The following is a 17,181-nucleotide window of genomic DNA, read 5'->3' as shown; positions in this document are numbered from 1 at the left end:
TGACCAAATTTTTAGTTTTAATCAAGTCCGTTTATTTGGAAAAATTTCCCACTTTAGCTTTCAACTAAGCGAGTACCGCCTGGTTTGTGATTCTCAGACAAGAACTGAGCATACTCTTGGTATGGGGTCTTGCCAAGAGGCATCTCCTTCCACAAATCTGGGGTAAGGTATGCGTAGGTCTTGGCGATGGCAGCGTATGTTGCCTTGGCGAAATTTCCCAAGGTTCCAGTTGAGCCACGAGCTGAAGTGTAGCAATCCTCGATACCAGCCATCATGAGAAGCTTCTTGGGGACTGGAGCCGATACAATACCAGTACCACGGGGAGCTGGGATCAATCGTACAGTTACGGAACCGCACTTGCCGGTAACCTGTGAAGTAGAAGAAAAAGTAACGTGAGAAATGCGCAAAGAACCTTCTCGAAATTCGACTTGTTGAATTAATCAGACTCTTCTGCACCATCATAAGCGAGCTTCTGGTGGAAACCGCAAAAGGGAAAAAGTCCTTCATCATTTGAATTATGAAGACGGAAATAGAGTGCGTGATTGTTCGAGACTTACCTTGCAAGGTACGGTGTGGGGCTTGCCGATCTTGTTACCCCAGTAGCCTCGGCGGACTGGAACAACTGACAACTTAGCCAGGATGATAGCGCCACGAATAGCGGTTGCTACTTCCTTGCTGCACTTAACTCCCAATCCAATGTGTCCATTGCTATCGCCGATGGCGACGAAAGCCTTGAAACGCGTACGTTGACCGGCACGTGTCTGTTTCTGGACAGGCATGATCTTCAACACCTCATCACGGAGAGCCGATCCCAAGAAGAAATCGATGATCTCGAACTCTTTGATGGGCAATGAGTACAAGTAGATCTCCTCCAAGCTGCGAATTTTTCCGTCACGGACCAATCGTCCGAGTTTCGTCACTGGCACCCATTCCTTTTGGTCCTCCTTGCCGCCACGGCCGCGACCGCGTCCACGACCTCGGCCACGTCCGCGACCACCTCTACCTCCTCGAGAACCAAATCCTCCACGGAAACCACCACGGGCTGGAGCTGCGTCCGCCATTCTGTAATAATTATTCAGTCAGTATTGCGTGTCATAACCTAAATTCAGACGTTTGCAGGTTGCGATACACGTGGCTTAGAAAAGATTCCTTTATTACTTTGGTTGTTCTACTCAGACGTCCATGCCATCCTTAGGACAAGTCCTTCTGGTGGAAACCGCAAAAGGGAGAAGTACGTTCTTCATCATTGGAAAACAACCAAAGCGAAAACAGGGGTCAGGACACGTGTTCTGTTTGCTGCCAAGAAAACATTTTTTCGCGGCAATTCTTGACATGTTGACCCCTTTTAAGTATTTATTATTCACTAGCCACTTGTATCCAACACCAGCAATAAAAATCAGGAACAAACGTCAATGATATCACTCACCTGTAGTCAAATCAACTTAACTCGGTGAACAGTAAAAACCGAATGGCCGAGAAACGCAAATTTTCAAGACATTTCGATTTTCGCGCAGCTTCTTCAATGCTTTAAGTCAGTTCAGTGGATGGTCTTCGAATTGGAAACGAGCATTAATAGGTTCTTCGTGATAATTCAATTTTTGGGGAAATGTTTAAAGGTTATTGGTTTTACTTTAAATGCAATGTAGTTTGAACATTAGAAGTTAATTAGGACAAATCGGAAATGAAAAGACGTTGCAGTAATATATTACCAAAATGCAAAAAAGAAACCCCCAAGTGCAACCTCACCATAGATTGATGCACATCTGCACGTCTGCACGTATGTTTTGATGAAATTCTGCAAAGGAATCCCTGTCAGATAGCAGCTGTTATCATAAACTGTCATTACGCCCACAAGTGGGGACGTAAACAATTCACTGAATTTGTAAAATATGCTATTTTTGTGAATATAATTGGCAAGGAGAATGTCACCGTGCGTTACGAAAGTGAACTCAAACTTGGCGGCCGTCACTTTTTTCGCTAAAACTCACGCTGGTGATGTTTGCGGCAGCAATGGGCTTCCGCTTACTCCTAATTCCATTGCGATTTTGGGGCGAGCGCAATACTTGAAAACGATAGAACATCCGAATTTGTGTGAATATTTGGATATTATACGAGGGAAGCATGGTATGTAGTTAGAATGTATATTGCAGATGTTCTATAAAATGTTCAGTATTTAGGGAAGTTTGGATTTCGCATTTTCTTGTTGTAATTTGGAGTTGGCTTACTGCGTCTAGATAAAGGATTGTGTTCAAGAGGTACCAGGAGGGTCTAAATTGAGTTTCCCGTAGTGATGGGTGTATTAATTTGACGATAGACAGCGATTATATGTAATGATTTATAAGATTGAGCAATGGCGAGGAATCATCAGGATTGGCCGAATTCGAGGGGCAGAGCTATCCCAAAGCAAGCAAATGCTGAAGCTTCATTGAAGTGTCCGGTTAACACGCGAGTGCACACCACTATACCAGCCAAGCTCCTCATTGACAAAATTTCTCTCGCCCTTAAATCGGTGCGTGGAATCGCAGCAGAACCTGTATCAAAACGGTCTTTGGTGTTTCCACCCTTCCTTGGTATCCCCAAACCATAACATGTTGGAAACCGGAATCTCAAGTTTCAAAAGTTTTGTTGATCTTTCGTAGGAATATTTGGGTTAACGATGGTTCCATTTATGTATAAGACGTAGCGTACACACGTTGAATATATCGATAATCAATTCAATGTGGAACTGACTTTTATCTGTTAGGGAGTAGTAATTTGACACGAAAGAGGCGATTTCATCTATAATAACTTTGTTAATAATGGCAGGATTTCCACCAAATTTTCCAGTATGATGCTTCATATTAAAGCCTACGTTACTACAATTTCGAACCTAGGATGAACTTAAGGGTAGTTCCCAGTAAATTTTCAAAATGTAATATACAGTTCCCGACAAAAAAATGTTCGCACTCAACACTTTTATGATTCCACCCTTTTAATTATGCCTAGACAACATTTAGTCCCCCTGATGATGTCTGTTTTGGGATTTAAAGTTAAATATTGGTGTTATAAAAGGATTGTCATATTTAAATTTAGTTCGGTATCAGTTTGCTTGGAGGAAGGAGAAAGAGTGAAACCCCTAAAATGTCTTAGGAAGGAAAAAGGTAAGTGTTGAGGAAAAGGCCCGCATTCTGCTTTTGCGGGAACGGGGCGATAGTAATAGGGAACTAGGCAGAAAAATCCATTGTTCTCAGGCAAGTATTAGAATTTTTTTTAAAAAAGTATGCCAGAGATGGCATTCTGGGACGAAAACAAGGAGCTGGAGGAAGCAGGTGATTACTCCCCGAGCCAAGCGGTCATTAGAGCAAGCATTCTTGCGAGATAGATTTGCAATTGCTCCTCAATCACGTACTGAATTGCTAGAAGAGGAAAATGTGTCAGTGTGAGAACGGTGCAGCGACGGTTGAATAAATTAGGACTCAGAACTCGAAACCAGCAAAAAAGCCAATTTTAACCAAGGCTACGCTCGAAAAGAGGCTCAATTGGACATTGGAACGACGTGACTGGACTGTGGACGATTGGAGGCGAGTTGCGTTCTCTGGTGAGTCAAAATTCAATTTGCTGAGATTCGACAGTCCATCCCTAGTGCGAAGAAGGAAAAGGTGAGAGATTTGACCCCCATTGTTGTACGAAGTGCACGCCATTCTCCCTCAGTAATAATGTGGGGCGGCGCGGTCATCGCAGAAAAGTATAAAAAAGTTATCGAAGATTGCGTTGTTCAGACGGTAGATGTACTTTATGAGCACTTTGATGAAGTAATGTTTCAGGACGATTCGGCTCCGTGTCATAGAGCTCGTACTGTAAGTAAACGAAATTTTTCCCGCGTCAAATTTTTTATCTGTTTTATCCTCACGGTTCCTACGGTTCTTATTCACAATTAACATCTTAGAAAGATGAGCTTGGCATACAGTCGTTGCCATGGGCAGGAATCATTCCAGATTTGAATCCCATAGAGAACTTATTGGCGTTCATGAAGTGGTGACTGCAACAAAGATTGATTGGGAACAAGACAAATGTAGAAAACAATTTGAAAAGATATGGTTTAATGTAATTTCGGATAAATTTATAGAAATTTTATAATATCCGCACGAGTTGTAGCGGTGATTAGGGTGAAACGTGGCCACATGAAATACTAAAGACCGAAAATAAAAAAAAAGCGGAAATTAATTTCTTTTAATTTGACATTTATATGATAGATACCTTCATTTATCTACTTTCATTAAAAAAAAATCGTCTTACAAATTGTTTGTGTATGTGTTTATTTTCGACGTTTTTTTGTACTCTACTATTGACACAAAAATCTTCGACGAACGTACCTTTACCCTCAAAACTTCAACTTTCCTTTCCACCATATTCTTTGAATAGAACTGCTGGTGTAAATAATAAGAACTTCACATACAATCACATGAAGCACAACTTTATTCTCCAGCTCCATGATAAACCTGAAAAACCCCTTTTGAACTTAGATTTTCTTTCATACTCGCAGTGCGAACATTTTTTTGTCGGGCGCTGTATATATGTTGTAGGTCGGCTGCTAGGTTCAGTTAGTCATTTAATCAATTACGCAAATATAGTAGAATCCGTTTATTACGCATGCAACAGCCAACCGCTTTTTGCGACATAAATGCAAACTCAAGTTAGGCTTCAAATAAACGTATTATGAAAACATATCCGCATTGTACGACCTCGGTTTAAGTGACCAACTGCTTTTAGCGACCTAATGTTTAAGGTTTTGTATAAAAATTGATTCATTGTCTGCCTGTCTATCTGTCTGTCACACGTACTTTACTCCAAAACGGCTGAACCGATCCGAACGAAATTTGGTGGACACATGGGAACTATGAGATCCCATGCATACAGTGAGTGACATAAATTTAATAATAATATATATATTTAATGATAGTGTACCTTAGAGGGGGGCTTCCCATACATGTAAGGAGTCAAAATGTACTCACTTAAAAATCCGAAAAAATCAGGAATGTGCGCTTAGATGAAATCTAGGCCTCAAAATATGGCCCATTCCGATATCTGCAGAAAAATAAACTTACTAACAGTATATTACCGACTTTTAGAAATTGACTGGAAAACCCCCTGAAGTTTATCCCAGGAGTGCTAGCGTATCGGCATAGAGGATAGTATTGTGCATACGCATGCTAAGTTTCATGAAAATCCGGCTATTGGTGTCAAAGTTATAGCAGTTTAAACTTATCAATTTTGTGCTAATTTACCGCATCCTATGCCATAGAAATAAGATGCTGATGTCATAATTAACGAGAATAATTGACATTCGAGTGAAATATTAAAATTTCATTAATAAAGAATCTACTTCTTCGCAGCCCTTTTTAAGGTTTTGTGTAAAACAAAACCTTATTAAAATCGGTTTACTGTCTGTCTGTCCGCCACACGCATTTTTTCCGAAGACGGTTACAGCGATTGAAACCAAATTTTGTAGAAAGGTGGAAACTATGAATGCTCACGCATACAGTGAGTAACATCCTTTTACGTCGAATTTAAGGGGAGGTCCCCATACATGCAAAAGAGCGGTGTAAATTTTGTTCCATCAATATGGGGTATTGAATGAAAGGTCTCGATAAGTACTTTCCAAGCCGGTCTTAGTTTTGTGATTTTTTTCAGAAAGGGTGGGAAGTGCGGGGGTTTTAAACTGATCATTTGTTTAAGGGGGCCATTCTCAAAAACTACCCAACCGAAAAATATGAAAAAAATCAGAGCTCCGAAATACCTTCAATACCGATATCCCTTCAAATAAAGTTAATAATAGTATATTGCCATAATTTTTAGTAATTGGCTGCAAAACCCCCTTAGATTCACCCTAGCACCACGAAATTGCAGAAATGTAGACTGTAATATAGAGCACGATCTTACCAAGTTTGGTTGAAATTGTACTATTACTAACAAAGTTATAATACGTCAAAGTTGTTGTTTCTTTGAAAATTCAAGACTATAAATGTCAATATCACCCAAAAATGGATACTTTCACAATATATATGCATATATTTACGTGCTACGTACTAAGAAATACACAAAACCTTTCGTACCTAAAGCGTTCAGCTTCCGGTTTCCCGACTTGTTAGAGTATTATAGTGTTTTCAATGACAAATTTAGGGAATTATGTTTAGATCCGTCTGAGCCAAGTCAAATCAAAATACCTAGTTTCAGGGGGAAATGTGCGGCGGAGCGAGCGTCTTGCATATCGTACGCACGCAAGTGTGATTCGTGGTAGCCATGACATCGAAAAACAATTTTTGCCAGTGAAGATTGTTTTTTGGAGTCAGTGTGAGAAAGGAGTCATGGCAGAGCAGAAAGTTGTCCTGCTACAAAATATGAAATAAAGTGCTGAGTAACTAAAATGGTGACCTCGCAAAAGAAGCAAAATAATAAAATTCCGTAAACGTATAATGAATTGCCTATCTATTTGATAGGCTCATTTCGTTTTCGTCCTCTCTGATCGCCATTACATAACTTGTCGACGTCGTCAGCGAAAAAGAGCGGTATATCGCGGGACCACGTTTCCAAAATCAGTTGGAATTAACCAGACGATGTGGGTGATTTTGCTAGTGAAAGAATATCAGAGATTCAGTCATAGATTGAAGTTTCAGAAAAGCAAAATGAAGGCAGCTCGGCAAAGGATGTCGCTAAACTACTCAAAGAGCAATAAGCCAGAAAAGCAGCATCCATCAGTAACGTTGACATCACCGTGGTTTTCGTAGGCTAGCCAACATTCCACGGAAAATTGTCCGGATCAAGAATTAATTTAAGCATATTTTAAAGTTGTTTAATTAATTATTGTAATTAAAAGTTGCTTATTAATTAGATCAAACTAAAACTTGTCAGGCCGTAAGAGTCGACGCTACATGTTTCTCATTAGCAAAAACATAAAAAAAAGAGAAGAACGTCGCAAGAGGCGGTGCAGGACAATTTTCTTCTTCGCTCTTTCTTTCGGCTCGTTTCTTGACTTGCGTGTATTTTCCACTTGCGTGTATTTTCTCTTGTGTGTTATTCGCTTCCCCTTACAATTTCCACCGGAATAGAGACAAGTCCCTCGGTAACCACCGTGGCCGTACGGGTGCCGAAAAACTAGACTTGCCGGGGGTTCTGGCGACTGCTACCTGAAATGCAACACCACGTATCCTCACAATCTACGACCCCTTGACCCGGCGCAACTACTTGGTCGGTAATGTGCCACCAAGATGAGGCGGTAGAAGCTGCAGAAATCGACAAACCTCCCACTACATTCACTGAGACTGTGACTTTTCCATCAGATGTTCAAGCAAACTGTTGTCACAAGCCTCTTTTGAACTGCGTGTAATTGCTTATAGAAAACATCCTTCTTCGCTATATCTCCGTTGGTGAATAGCATTGCCCAATTGTGATGCTCCTTAACCTGGACCGGCATCTTGCAATCAAAACTTGTCAGAAACCGGCTTCCAAGTCAAGAGAGTGTGCCTTACGGTAGTCGTCAGTAACAATCCGACACCGTATTCGCGTCTGCTAGCACTTAGTTTCTCAGAGTTCAAAAGAACAGTGCTGCGAGGGCGAGTGAGCATTCTGAGGACCCTCGCTACCGTTGTCGAGGAGGATGTGCATATTCGAGAAACCAGTCATATTCCGTTTTCGATAGCTCTTCGGCGTGAGGTCAGCCCCTATCCGAGGCATTGTTGATGTTTCGGTTGCAGTATAGCTTCGAAATTTGCATATTGCTAGCACACAGATTTCTATCCATCCATCTAATCTACCCATCCTTCTAAGGAAAGGAATCCACAATCAAAGGGTGACCAATAAGTGGGACGCTCTAGACCTATATGGCGTAGAACAGCTGAGGGAGAATGAGAGATGCCGAAGGGCATTGTCAGGTATTGACACGGATGTGGTTGATGCGCTAAGATCTGTCTCGAAGAGTACACGACGATATTATATTCCCTCGCTTTTGTGCATTTGTTTTCACTGTTTGTTTATTCAGAGGGACATGTTCTTATACAAAATCTTAAAAAGAATCAAGAAAGAGTCTGTTATCCACACGACGTCGTTTAGCATTTTTGAACCCTGATACAAAAACATTCCTACTCCAAATCGTTGGAAGGCGTGACAAGGGATGGAGATAATTGAAGAAAGAAATAATTACACATCAGTTATGGCGGTTTTGTAGCAATTGTTAGGTGCAGATGGTCCTCAAAAGCAAAATACAGAGACATCGAGGAATAATGTAGGACTTCGTGGTAAATGTAGGCTGGTTAATATAGATGTAAATTGCATTACAAATAAGTAACGCTTTATTTCTGTCCTTCTGAGATACTCAAATGAGACTTGTCGTAATATAGGATCTTGTAAATTAAAATTATATATATTAATGAAAAGAATTGTAAATAAAAGTTTGAAGAAGTTAAATAATCTAGTGAAATGAATAAAAAAAAAAAATAAGACATTGACGATAAATACGTACAATTTAGGTATATATGATATTTCCTTAACAATATAATGAAATTATTATTTTATTTCCACTTTCTTAGTCTTCATTATATCATTTGTTTGAATTAAAGTCCGACAAAACAGATTGAAATAGATCTTGAAGATATAAATCTATTTTGACAAGCATTTAAAATGGCAATAAAATATCTACAATGAAGACATCCACTTAAAATTTCCAGAACGAACCATTATCGTTTCGGAATATGCTGGAGCACCACTGGATGAAAAGATCAAAATATGCAATGACGTCAAGACGATTTTGAGAATATTCTACCAAGTCGCCGAGGGGTTAAATGAAATAAATGATCATGGATTTGCTTGCCACAACTTAGAGCCGAGCAATATTCTCCTGGACAGTCAGAATAACGTGAAACTTTTTAATTATGGTCTTTTCTATATGACCAAGCAAGGCGAATATGTATCGTTTCCTATCGGGTATGATTGAATGAATTTTAGTTAAATTTGCTGATCTATTTGCTGTTCAATCTTTTAATAGAAACATCCGGTATTTACCACCAGAAAGATTGCTAGGTTCACAGAATAACATCAAAAGTGATGTTTGGAGCCTTGGAATGATAATCGCAGAACTCTTTCTTGAATGTCAGTTCTGGTCATCTTTAAAGATCTCAAATATCATTCGAAAGATCCTATCTCTATCGAATGTATCTAAAGTTTTTGAAAAGATTGCTCGTGAGCACAACTGCTTCGAAAAATACGACAATTTAAACAGTGACGTACGTGAGCTAATTGAACGATGTTTGTCGACAAGTATTTCATCGCGTCCTATGCCCAATGATATAATCAACAACAAATTGTTTCAAGAAAACATTGAAACCTATGCATATAAGGCTCCACCAAAACCAGAACAGTTGTTGCTCCGCTGTCCTTTGAAACAAGTTTACTATTTATGGCAACTGGCGGGTGGAGATGTTCAAACCGAACTGAAAAAAGAGGGGCTCATTCGTAGTGAAGCTCCAATTTTATCTATGCCGAAAATTGTCTGTTTGAATGGAAAGATCGGCGGATCGAAAAGGAGTCAAAGTCACTTAGCTGACAACCGAATAGTTATACTTCGCTTGAATAATTTGGTTGAACGATTGAGGAAAGTACCTAGCATGGCATATTTTCCGCTGATTCATTCACCAAAATTCGCTGTGCATTATGGAGCGGGAATGGAGCAACTCCCGCTGGTGATACGAGAACGTGATACTGAATATCAATTTTATAGAGTTATGTTATTTTCGAGAATGCTGAAAGGATATCCATTCACGAGAGATATGATTATAAAAGAGGCCCAGATTGACATTCCTCCTTTGCTTCGTGGTGCAGTCTGGGCATGCTTGCTGGATGTAATTGAGGATGGAAGTTATGAGAGGATCGATAAAGTTACTCCTACTTCGACTGATAGGCAGGTAATTTGGGCATAGTTGATTGGGGGGGATTATTTTTTTATCTTTGTGTCCTATTTAGATTGAAGTTGATATCCCAAGATGTCATCAATACGATGAGTTGCTTTCGTCGCCTGAGGGACACCGGAAGCTGAAGCGACTACTGAAAGCATGGGTAGCGTCTCATCCGCAGTATGTCTACTGGCAAGGACTGGATTCTCTTACAGCTCCATTCTTATATTTGAATTTCAACAATGAAGGTAAGGAAAGTAATAACTAAGAATTTAACCATTGTAAGCCATCCATTCTATATTGTATTCGCATACTGCTGAACTACTGTATATATACATTTAATATTTGCTATTCTAGTGATAAATCTGGTGACTACGAACTTAGCCGAAAGCTATCTATTCACGTTATTACAAACATTCTGAAAGTTGAGTTTATTTGGTATTTGTGACCAAGATAACTCCAGTCATATGTGTATCTATCTTTTCTTTCAACACCGTCAATTAATAAATTAGCTGATAATTACAGTGCAGTAGAATTACACGACAGCGCTGTTTGATATACATATAATAATAAAATGTAGACTATTTGTTGAAAGACGGCTTTCTGGTTTGTATAAAATGAAAAATATACGGAAGCAGTTAATGGTCTGGTATTTCCAAAACTTATGAAAATCTGGAAGTACCCTATATATTCTTAATCTAGATAAGATTAAAGACAGCAGGATAAAGCTTTCAATCCTTCAGTTTACAATAGAGTCTCGATAAACTGAGTTAGATGGAACCGAAACCATCTCGGATTATGAAAAACTCGTATTATTGGAATTATAAAAAAATCAGCGTAGGTAGAAAGGTATCAGTGGCAGTTCCTACGAGCCCAGTTAGCAGAAGATTGCTTTAAGCTGGCGGCCAGATTGTTCAGCGCGTCACTGGACTGCCCCAACCTAGAGAATCTCCCCGTTGAATACAAAAACTTCATGGCCGACGTGCTGTCGATCAGAATGACTATGTTGGGACTTGGATTATGCTCAACCATCGATAGACTTCTAGCATTGGCAGTTGCTCTACTTGGTGAATTCCGGAAGACGGTACGACTCGGCTACACTATTCAAGCAAACTCCCACACCGACTCCATAGACCTTCGACCCCGCCAGTGAAGAATACTGTGTCATAACCTTTCAATACGTCGCCGGTTTTTCACTCTGGTGTGTTTGGAAAGCCCACAGCAAAATTTCCCTTGAAGCTGGGCTTGCATGTGGTGTGATTTATTGGGAATGCCCAGAGTTCTCAAGATACTTCGTCTAGGATGTTACTATGACCATAGGACTTTACTGCCCAACATCCAGGGTTACGCAGCCTGACAGAACTGCACGTTGCATAATATTTAATGTGGGGGTCCAGAGGTAGGAGGCTCAGGAGTAGAACGAGGGTATCTGCCGGGTCGTACGTCGTCCTTTAAATCTTGCTTCCATTGTATTTTTTGCTCAACCCCGGCCATCACGTAATAGAATCGTAATTTAGGATGGTATGAACTACGGCTGGGTACATCCAGAAAATTGTGCTCGCCCTCATTTCTTTAGAAAAGTCCTCTTGCACGCGTGTGAGGCTTTACAGGCCTTATTAACTCTCAGCACTGTGTTTAGACTCCAACTTAACGTTGAATCCAGGATCACACCCAAATACTTTACATTGGAGGAAAGCGCCAATTTAGCTGCTTGAGTTGAAATCCGAACTTATGCTTTGATAGTTAAAAGCATCAGTTCTATTTTGATTAGACTCATGTCGGGTCTGAATCTTGCAGCCCACTGTCACACACCTCTCCCACCGCGCTGTTCATAATTTCACTCATAACGAAAGGAAACATCCCTGATACCAATATCACCAAGTTTCCGGTATACGCCACCACTTTAGAATTTTATTCATCACTATCAACTAGAGCACGGGATGCTGCTTACAGCTGTGGTCAAGTGGTTACCTCCCAGGTCAGATTGGATTATCCTATTCTAGAAAGGAAGTTAAGTCATGATGCCTGAAAAACACGTATGGAATACAGCTCCGGTAAATCTCTGCAGGCCACAGCAGCATCCAGCAGCAGTTTTTGGAGCATTACTGACATTGTGGGGTCTGGGCCCCGAAATTTATATGCAGAGATGCTGTTTGTGACCAAGCTGATTTTTTTCTCGGTAATTACCGATTTGATACTGTTGCATATTCTCAAGCGGGGTTCTGACTAAAAGTCCTCTTCGCTATTGGGGAAGTGCGTAGAGACTAGTAGCTCTAGGATTTCACGAAACGCTCGGTCCAGGAGCGTTCTGACGTTTCATGAAATTGGTCAGATCTTCATTCCATCATTGTGACGATACTTTTTACTGCATTTTGTGAGACGAGACTTTAAAAGCGTTTTCAAATTCCTTTTCCAATGCCACGATTGTTACCAACTTAAGTTTGTTCCTGATAACTTCACCAAACTTCCTCCAGTTGTAGTCTCCGAAAGGGCGAGATTTAGTCCGAAATAATCCAGTTATGATCAGAGGAGAATTTTTGATCAGACACTCTTTAGTTCCCCACACAGAAAAACATACAGGTTCTTTCTGGCATGGAAACAAAACATATCCTAGGTCTGTTCTGATTAGTGCCCTCCCCACAATGCTATGGAGTAAATTCTAAAATTTACTTTGGAGCCCTTTGACGGTTCAGCCTCCTCCGAACTAATACTTTCACCTTTGAGCTTCTGACCTCGAAGTGCACTTTGTAATTCATTTTTTGCTTCCAGGCACTCTTCAAGTATTAGTAGTAGAAGAGACTGGGCGCCGTCCATCGGGATTCAGAGGTTTTGAAGAAACAAGGATTGGAAGAGTTGGAATCTCATTTAATGGACATTTTTGAACTTCACACCTTTTCAGGCGTCGCTGATCTTAGCGACTCACGAACCAAGAAAGTCTCACGCACCACCAGGGAAGACTCTAAGCAGGGCTTAGATGGCCTGCCGTCCAGGAGATGATCATCTCCGACAGACTGGCTTCAACGCTGGTCCATAGCTCCGGTGTGAAATTATCATCCGCCGACGGCACTCGTAAGTGACTTTTGGCCACGCTGCTAGAGGGTCTAGCAGTGCGTGCTTCGTCGGCCCGGCATTGTTGTCTCACTGTTCGTAAAGGTTGATTGGCATTCGAACGCTTGTGCGCTTTGCTTCTCATGTTTTCTTGCTTGACTCCATCCTGAAATCGATTGCGCATAAAAATGATAGGTTTCGCCTTCTGCTGGTTTTCTAGGTGTGGAAAAAGTGGTTTTCATCCCGATTGTCGGCAGTACCAGCCTCTTTATGAGGTAACAAGAGCAGGATTCTAGCAGACTTCCGCTTCTTTGCTGGATACCGGTAGCTAACATTCTTGTCTATCTTTGTTATTTGAGGGACTTCTGACGTCGATGGCTTGGGAGGTAAGGGTATTATGGGTGATTCTGGTTACGCTAAGTTTGAAGAAAGTTGTTTCCAGACTGGAAACCGATTGTCCATATGCCGCCTTCTTAAAAATGGGGAAAATGCAGTTTTCATTTAATGGAATGTGTGGGACATCTGGTTTCTTAGAAGACTCCAATTATCGTGAACTCGGATTATGAAGACTCTACACAGTATCTAGGAAATTCAACAATGTAAATGTAATTCAAACCGTTTTTTTTTTGCAGAGCGCGCATTTCTCAGCCTCTACAAATTCATTCCAAAATATTTACATTGGTTTTTCCTGAAGGACAACTCAGCTGTGATAAAGGAATACTTGTGTAAATTCTCCCAACTAACAGCCTATCATGAGCCGGTACTCGCTAAACATTTGAACAGCATCAGTTTTATCCCCGAACTCTTCGCGATTCCTTGGTTTCTAACAATGTTTTCACGTAAGTAATAACTTGATATATGTATCTGAGCCTAAACATAATTGAACACTTTGCACAACAGATGTTTTCCCGCTTCACAAAATCATTCATCTGTGGGATAAATTAATGCTTGGCGATAACTCCTATCCCTTGTTTATTGGAATTTCTGTACTGAAGCAACTTAAATCAACTTTGATGTCGTCTGGATTTAATGAATGCATCTTGTTGTTTTCGGACCTTCCGGACATCGTCATGGAAACTTGTGTGGTTGAATCTCAAAAAATGTACTCAGTTACACCGAAAAGCATTTGCTATCGAAAGAATGTTTTGCATGAAGTGGATCCTGGCGAATTTGTAATATATTAACATTGATTAACATTGATTAACTTGTCGAAATTATAAGTTTGTTTCTTTCACAGGATATTTCCGATATTTCATTATCTGAGTTGCAAGGAGAAGTCAGTCCGCGAATAAGTGCAAATGACTTAATAGATCTGATATTCAATGGAAAGGACGCGGTTGTTATATTGGATCTTCGTGGGAGTTTGGAGTTTAGTCGAATGCGTGTAGCGGGTAGCATCAATATCCCTTTCACAACTGTATTGTTAGGCGATACAAGGTTAGAATCTCTTGGCGTTCCGAACTTAGAGAGTATATTGGCAGATAAAATTGTAGTTATCGTGAGTGTGGTTCACGAAAATGCAGTTCTAGTAAGTGCTATGAAAAGAAGTCATTTTTCTTCGATATTAAGATTGTTGTTTTTTTTTCATTACAGTTCTCCAAATTTCTTATCGATTGTGGTGTAAGCAGAGTATGTGTGTTGCATCAAGGATTCAATATACTTCACGCCGTTGTTCCCAGTGTACTTGTTTCTACGTAACTTTATGATTAGGTCTATCATGTGCATTAGCAATACGAGATTATAAATGTTTTCACAAAACAAATAATTTTGTGTTTATAATAAATAACTTAAAAACGCATGAACCCAATACTTTTTTACTTCTTCATTCACTGGAAACGTAGGCTATTACCAGAGTGCAAAGCTGCCAGAGGGGATTGAAAAAACTCTTCAAGCTTATATACCTACAGCTTATGTGTTTATGCCGGTTTTGATACTTCGGGGCATGGCATCAGAATTCCTGCCGGGTGTTTAAACTGCAGGATGTCATATCTATTGATATTTCTTCTTGGAACCTCGGAAAGGTAAGTCAGATTTTTTTTAGATTTTGCCTCTCATAGGGAGTGAAGCCGCAAAATGAAGAGCTGACATACGTGTTAAAGTTATATGTAAAGCAAAATGTTAACTCCTACCAGATAAGCCATGTGGGACGTTTACCCACTAAAATCATCTCTTTCTCCTTCCACTCCCCCATCTGACTTAACACACTGGTTTCTTCCTGCCTAAGCTTCTTATGGAGGTTGTTCTTCTCCTTTCTCCTTTTCGAATTCAGTCCGAGTTCAATATATGGTGTGTACTTCGGTTCTTAGCTGCTCCTCGTAACTTCCAATTCGACCCATTGTACTGCTAACCTCAAGCATTGATATAAAACGCGTTCTGTATCGTCTGCAATATGGGGCACGTTGAGAAATATGGTGATTTGTAATGTCCAAATCGGTAGAGTTATGGTCGATTGGCTCATTTTGCTAAAAACTGCGTTAGATCGACACTTACTTTACCAAGGCACCATTCATTTCATCTCAAATTATCTATGAGTCTAGTGGCCCTTTTCTGGTTCAATCTACCTTTCCTGCCTTGTAGCGATAGCTTTTCGCCGTGCAAACCGCCATCGGCGTAATCAAAATTTTCCGAAGCATACGCTTAGCTACAAAGACGTTATCCTTCAATTGAAATCATCCCATCTATCATGCCTACTGTCGCCCGCGGATTCCGAAATAAAGTGACTAAAGATGGTTCCATGCTGAGCGAAACATCACCATAATAGGTAATTGCCGACAAACATCACCTTATATTGCCCTCACCGTAAGTATGATGTTATATTATCAACATCAAATATTAACACTCGGCAGTTGATATTTCCAAATATTGCTTATCACTAGAGTGATATTTGCCTTGGTTTATTACATTTATAGCATAAAATATACGGCAGCACCAAGTAGGTATGAATGAAGAATGAACCCATGCAAGAGAACAAAAAACAAGTCGAAAATCAGAAGCCCGTCGCTTTAGGTATGAAATGTTTTGTATATTTCTAATATATTTGAATGAACATTTGTCCCATCTATATACATATATATATATATATATATATGGGGTTGCCATTTGGTGGTTTATAGGGCGTCAATCACACCTACACGCCATTGTTCGCGGTTACCTGAAATGTGCTTGAGCCCCCCTCACGATTTCCCGAGATGCCTGCACTCCTTCTCTACTGTACCTAGCTCGTAACATACTATTATGTCCAAAAAGTAAAACCAACTTAAATTTTTCTCATTTTCCCTCCAAATCGATTTCGTCCCCTTCAAAGTATTCGCCTCCAGATAATTCACACTTATGCCAGCGGTTTTTCTAGTCTTCGATGCATGCCAGATAACTGCTTCCACCTATAGCCTCCAGAGTGCCCGTCAATTCACGTTGGATCTCTTCAATCGACTCAAAACGATTTTCCCCCACTCCCCCTTCTGCATGAAATGTCAAAAGCAAGACCAACTTTGGAAAGTACTAATCGCGACCTTTGATTTGATTCTCCATTTAGCTATGCATATTCGGTGAAAAAAATGACATCCCTCTGTTACACGTATATGGACACCCTCCCCCCATTAAGCTCAAAGTGAAACTATGTTACTCACTGCATGCAAAGGGATTCCTTTATGTATCAATAGGTGTAGCCGTTTCTGAGAAAAGTGCGTGTAACAGACAGACCGTACACCGAGTTTAGAAATGTTTTGTTTTACACAAAACATGAAAAAGCAAAAACTCCCATACATTATACTATAGTAAGATATTTCCAAGCAAAGAACAGGGAATCATGATTTTTACGAACAATTGTTATTTCACTAAGAAGTACATATACATCGATTTTCGACTGCATTGCTCGACGTTGATTGCCCGTAGTTAAAAGTTTCATCATCGATCGGGCACAAACTCGAAATCCTTTTGCCACGGAAAAGCGAGCCAAGAGATCAGGGAGTCATAGCACCAACATAATCGCAATCCATAGTCGACACCCGTACTCGACAGCTGCCACTACCGCTTGTAATGTGATCTCACAATACAAAACATTGCCTTTAGTGATGAAGTGATGTTAGGTAATGTTATAATGTTTGGCGATATTGTAATGTTTGGATCGCGGTGATGTGATATTATATTTTAAGGTGATTTTATATACATCACTTTCCCATTTCTATTACGGAGTCAATGTACATATAATCTGGGA

General features: G+C 40.2%; 2 protein-coding genes across 2 annotated transcripts; one reads left to right on the top strand and one right to left on the bottom strand.

Moving 5' to 3' along the window:
• Positions 1-8: 8 nt before the first annotated feature.
• Positions 9-1,560, bottom strand: LOC119656711 (40S ribosomal protein S2). Its single transcript, XM_038063231.1, has 3 exons — positions 1,427-1,560; positions 558-1,062; positions 9-368 (listed from the first exon to the last, which is right to left on the bottom strand). Exons 2-3 carry the CDS (start codon positions 1,059-1,061, stop codon positions 54-56), a joined length of 819 nt encoding a protein of 272 aa, XP_037919159.1. The 5' UTR covers position 1,062; positions 1,427-1,560; the 3' UTR covers positions 9-53.
• Positions 1,561-1,789: 229 nt separating this feature from the next.
• Positions 1,790-14,770, top strand: LOC119656710 (TBC domain-containing protein kinase-like protein). The gene is made up of 8 exons (XM_038063230.1): positions 1,790-2,124; positions 8,700-8,955; positions 9,017-9,932; positions 9,991-10,168; positions 13,601-13,807; positions 13,869-14,140; positions 14,206-14,496; positions 14,562-14,770. The coding sequence occupies exons 1-8, from the start codon at positions 1,923-1,925 to the stop codon at positions 14,664-14,666; spliced, it is 2,427 nt and encodes an 808-aa protein (XP_037919158.1). The 5' UTR covers positions 1,790-1,922; the 3' UTR covers positions 14,667-14,770.
• The last annotated feature ends 2,411 nt before the right edge of the window (positions 14,771-17,181 follow it).

Source organism: Hermetia illucens, chromosome 5, assembly GCF_905115235.1.
Source record: "Hermetia illucens chromosome 5, iHerIll2.2.curated.20191125, whole genome shotgun sequence".
Lineage (NCBI taxonomy): Eukaryota > Metazoa > Arthropoda > Insecta > Diptera > Stratiomyidae > Hermetia > Hermetia illucens.
Note: the sequence above shows the minus strand (reverse complement) of the source record. Positions and strands in the feature narration are given on the sequence as shown.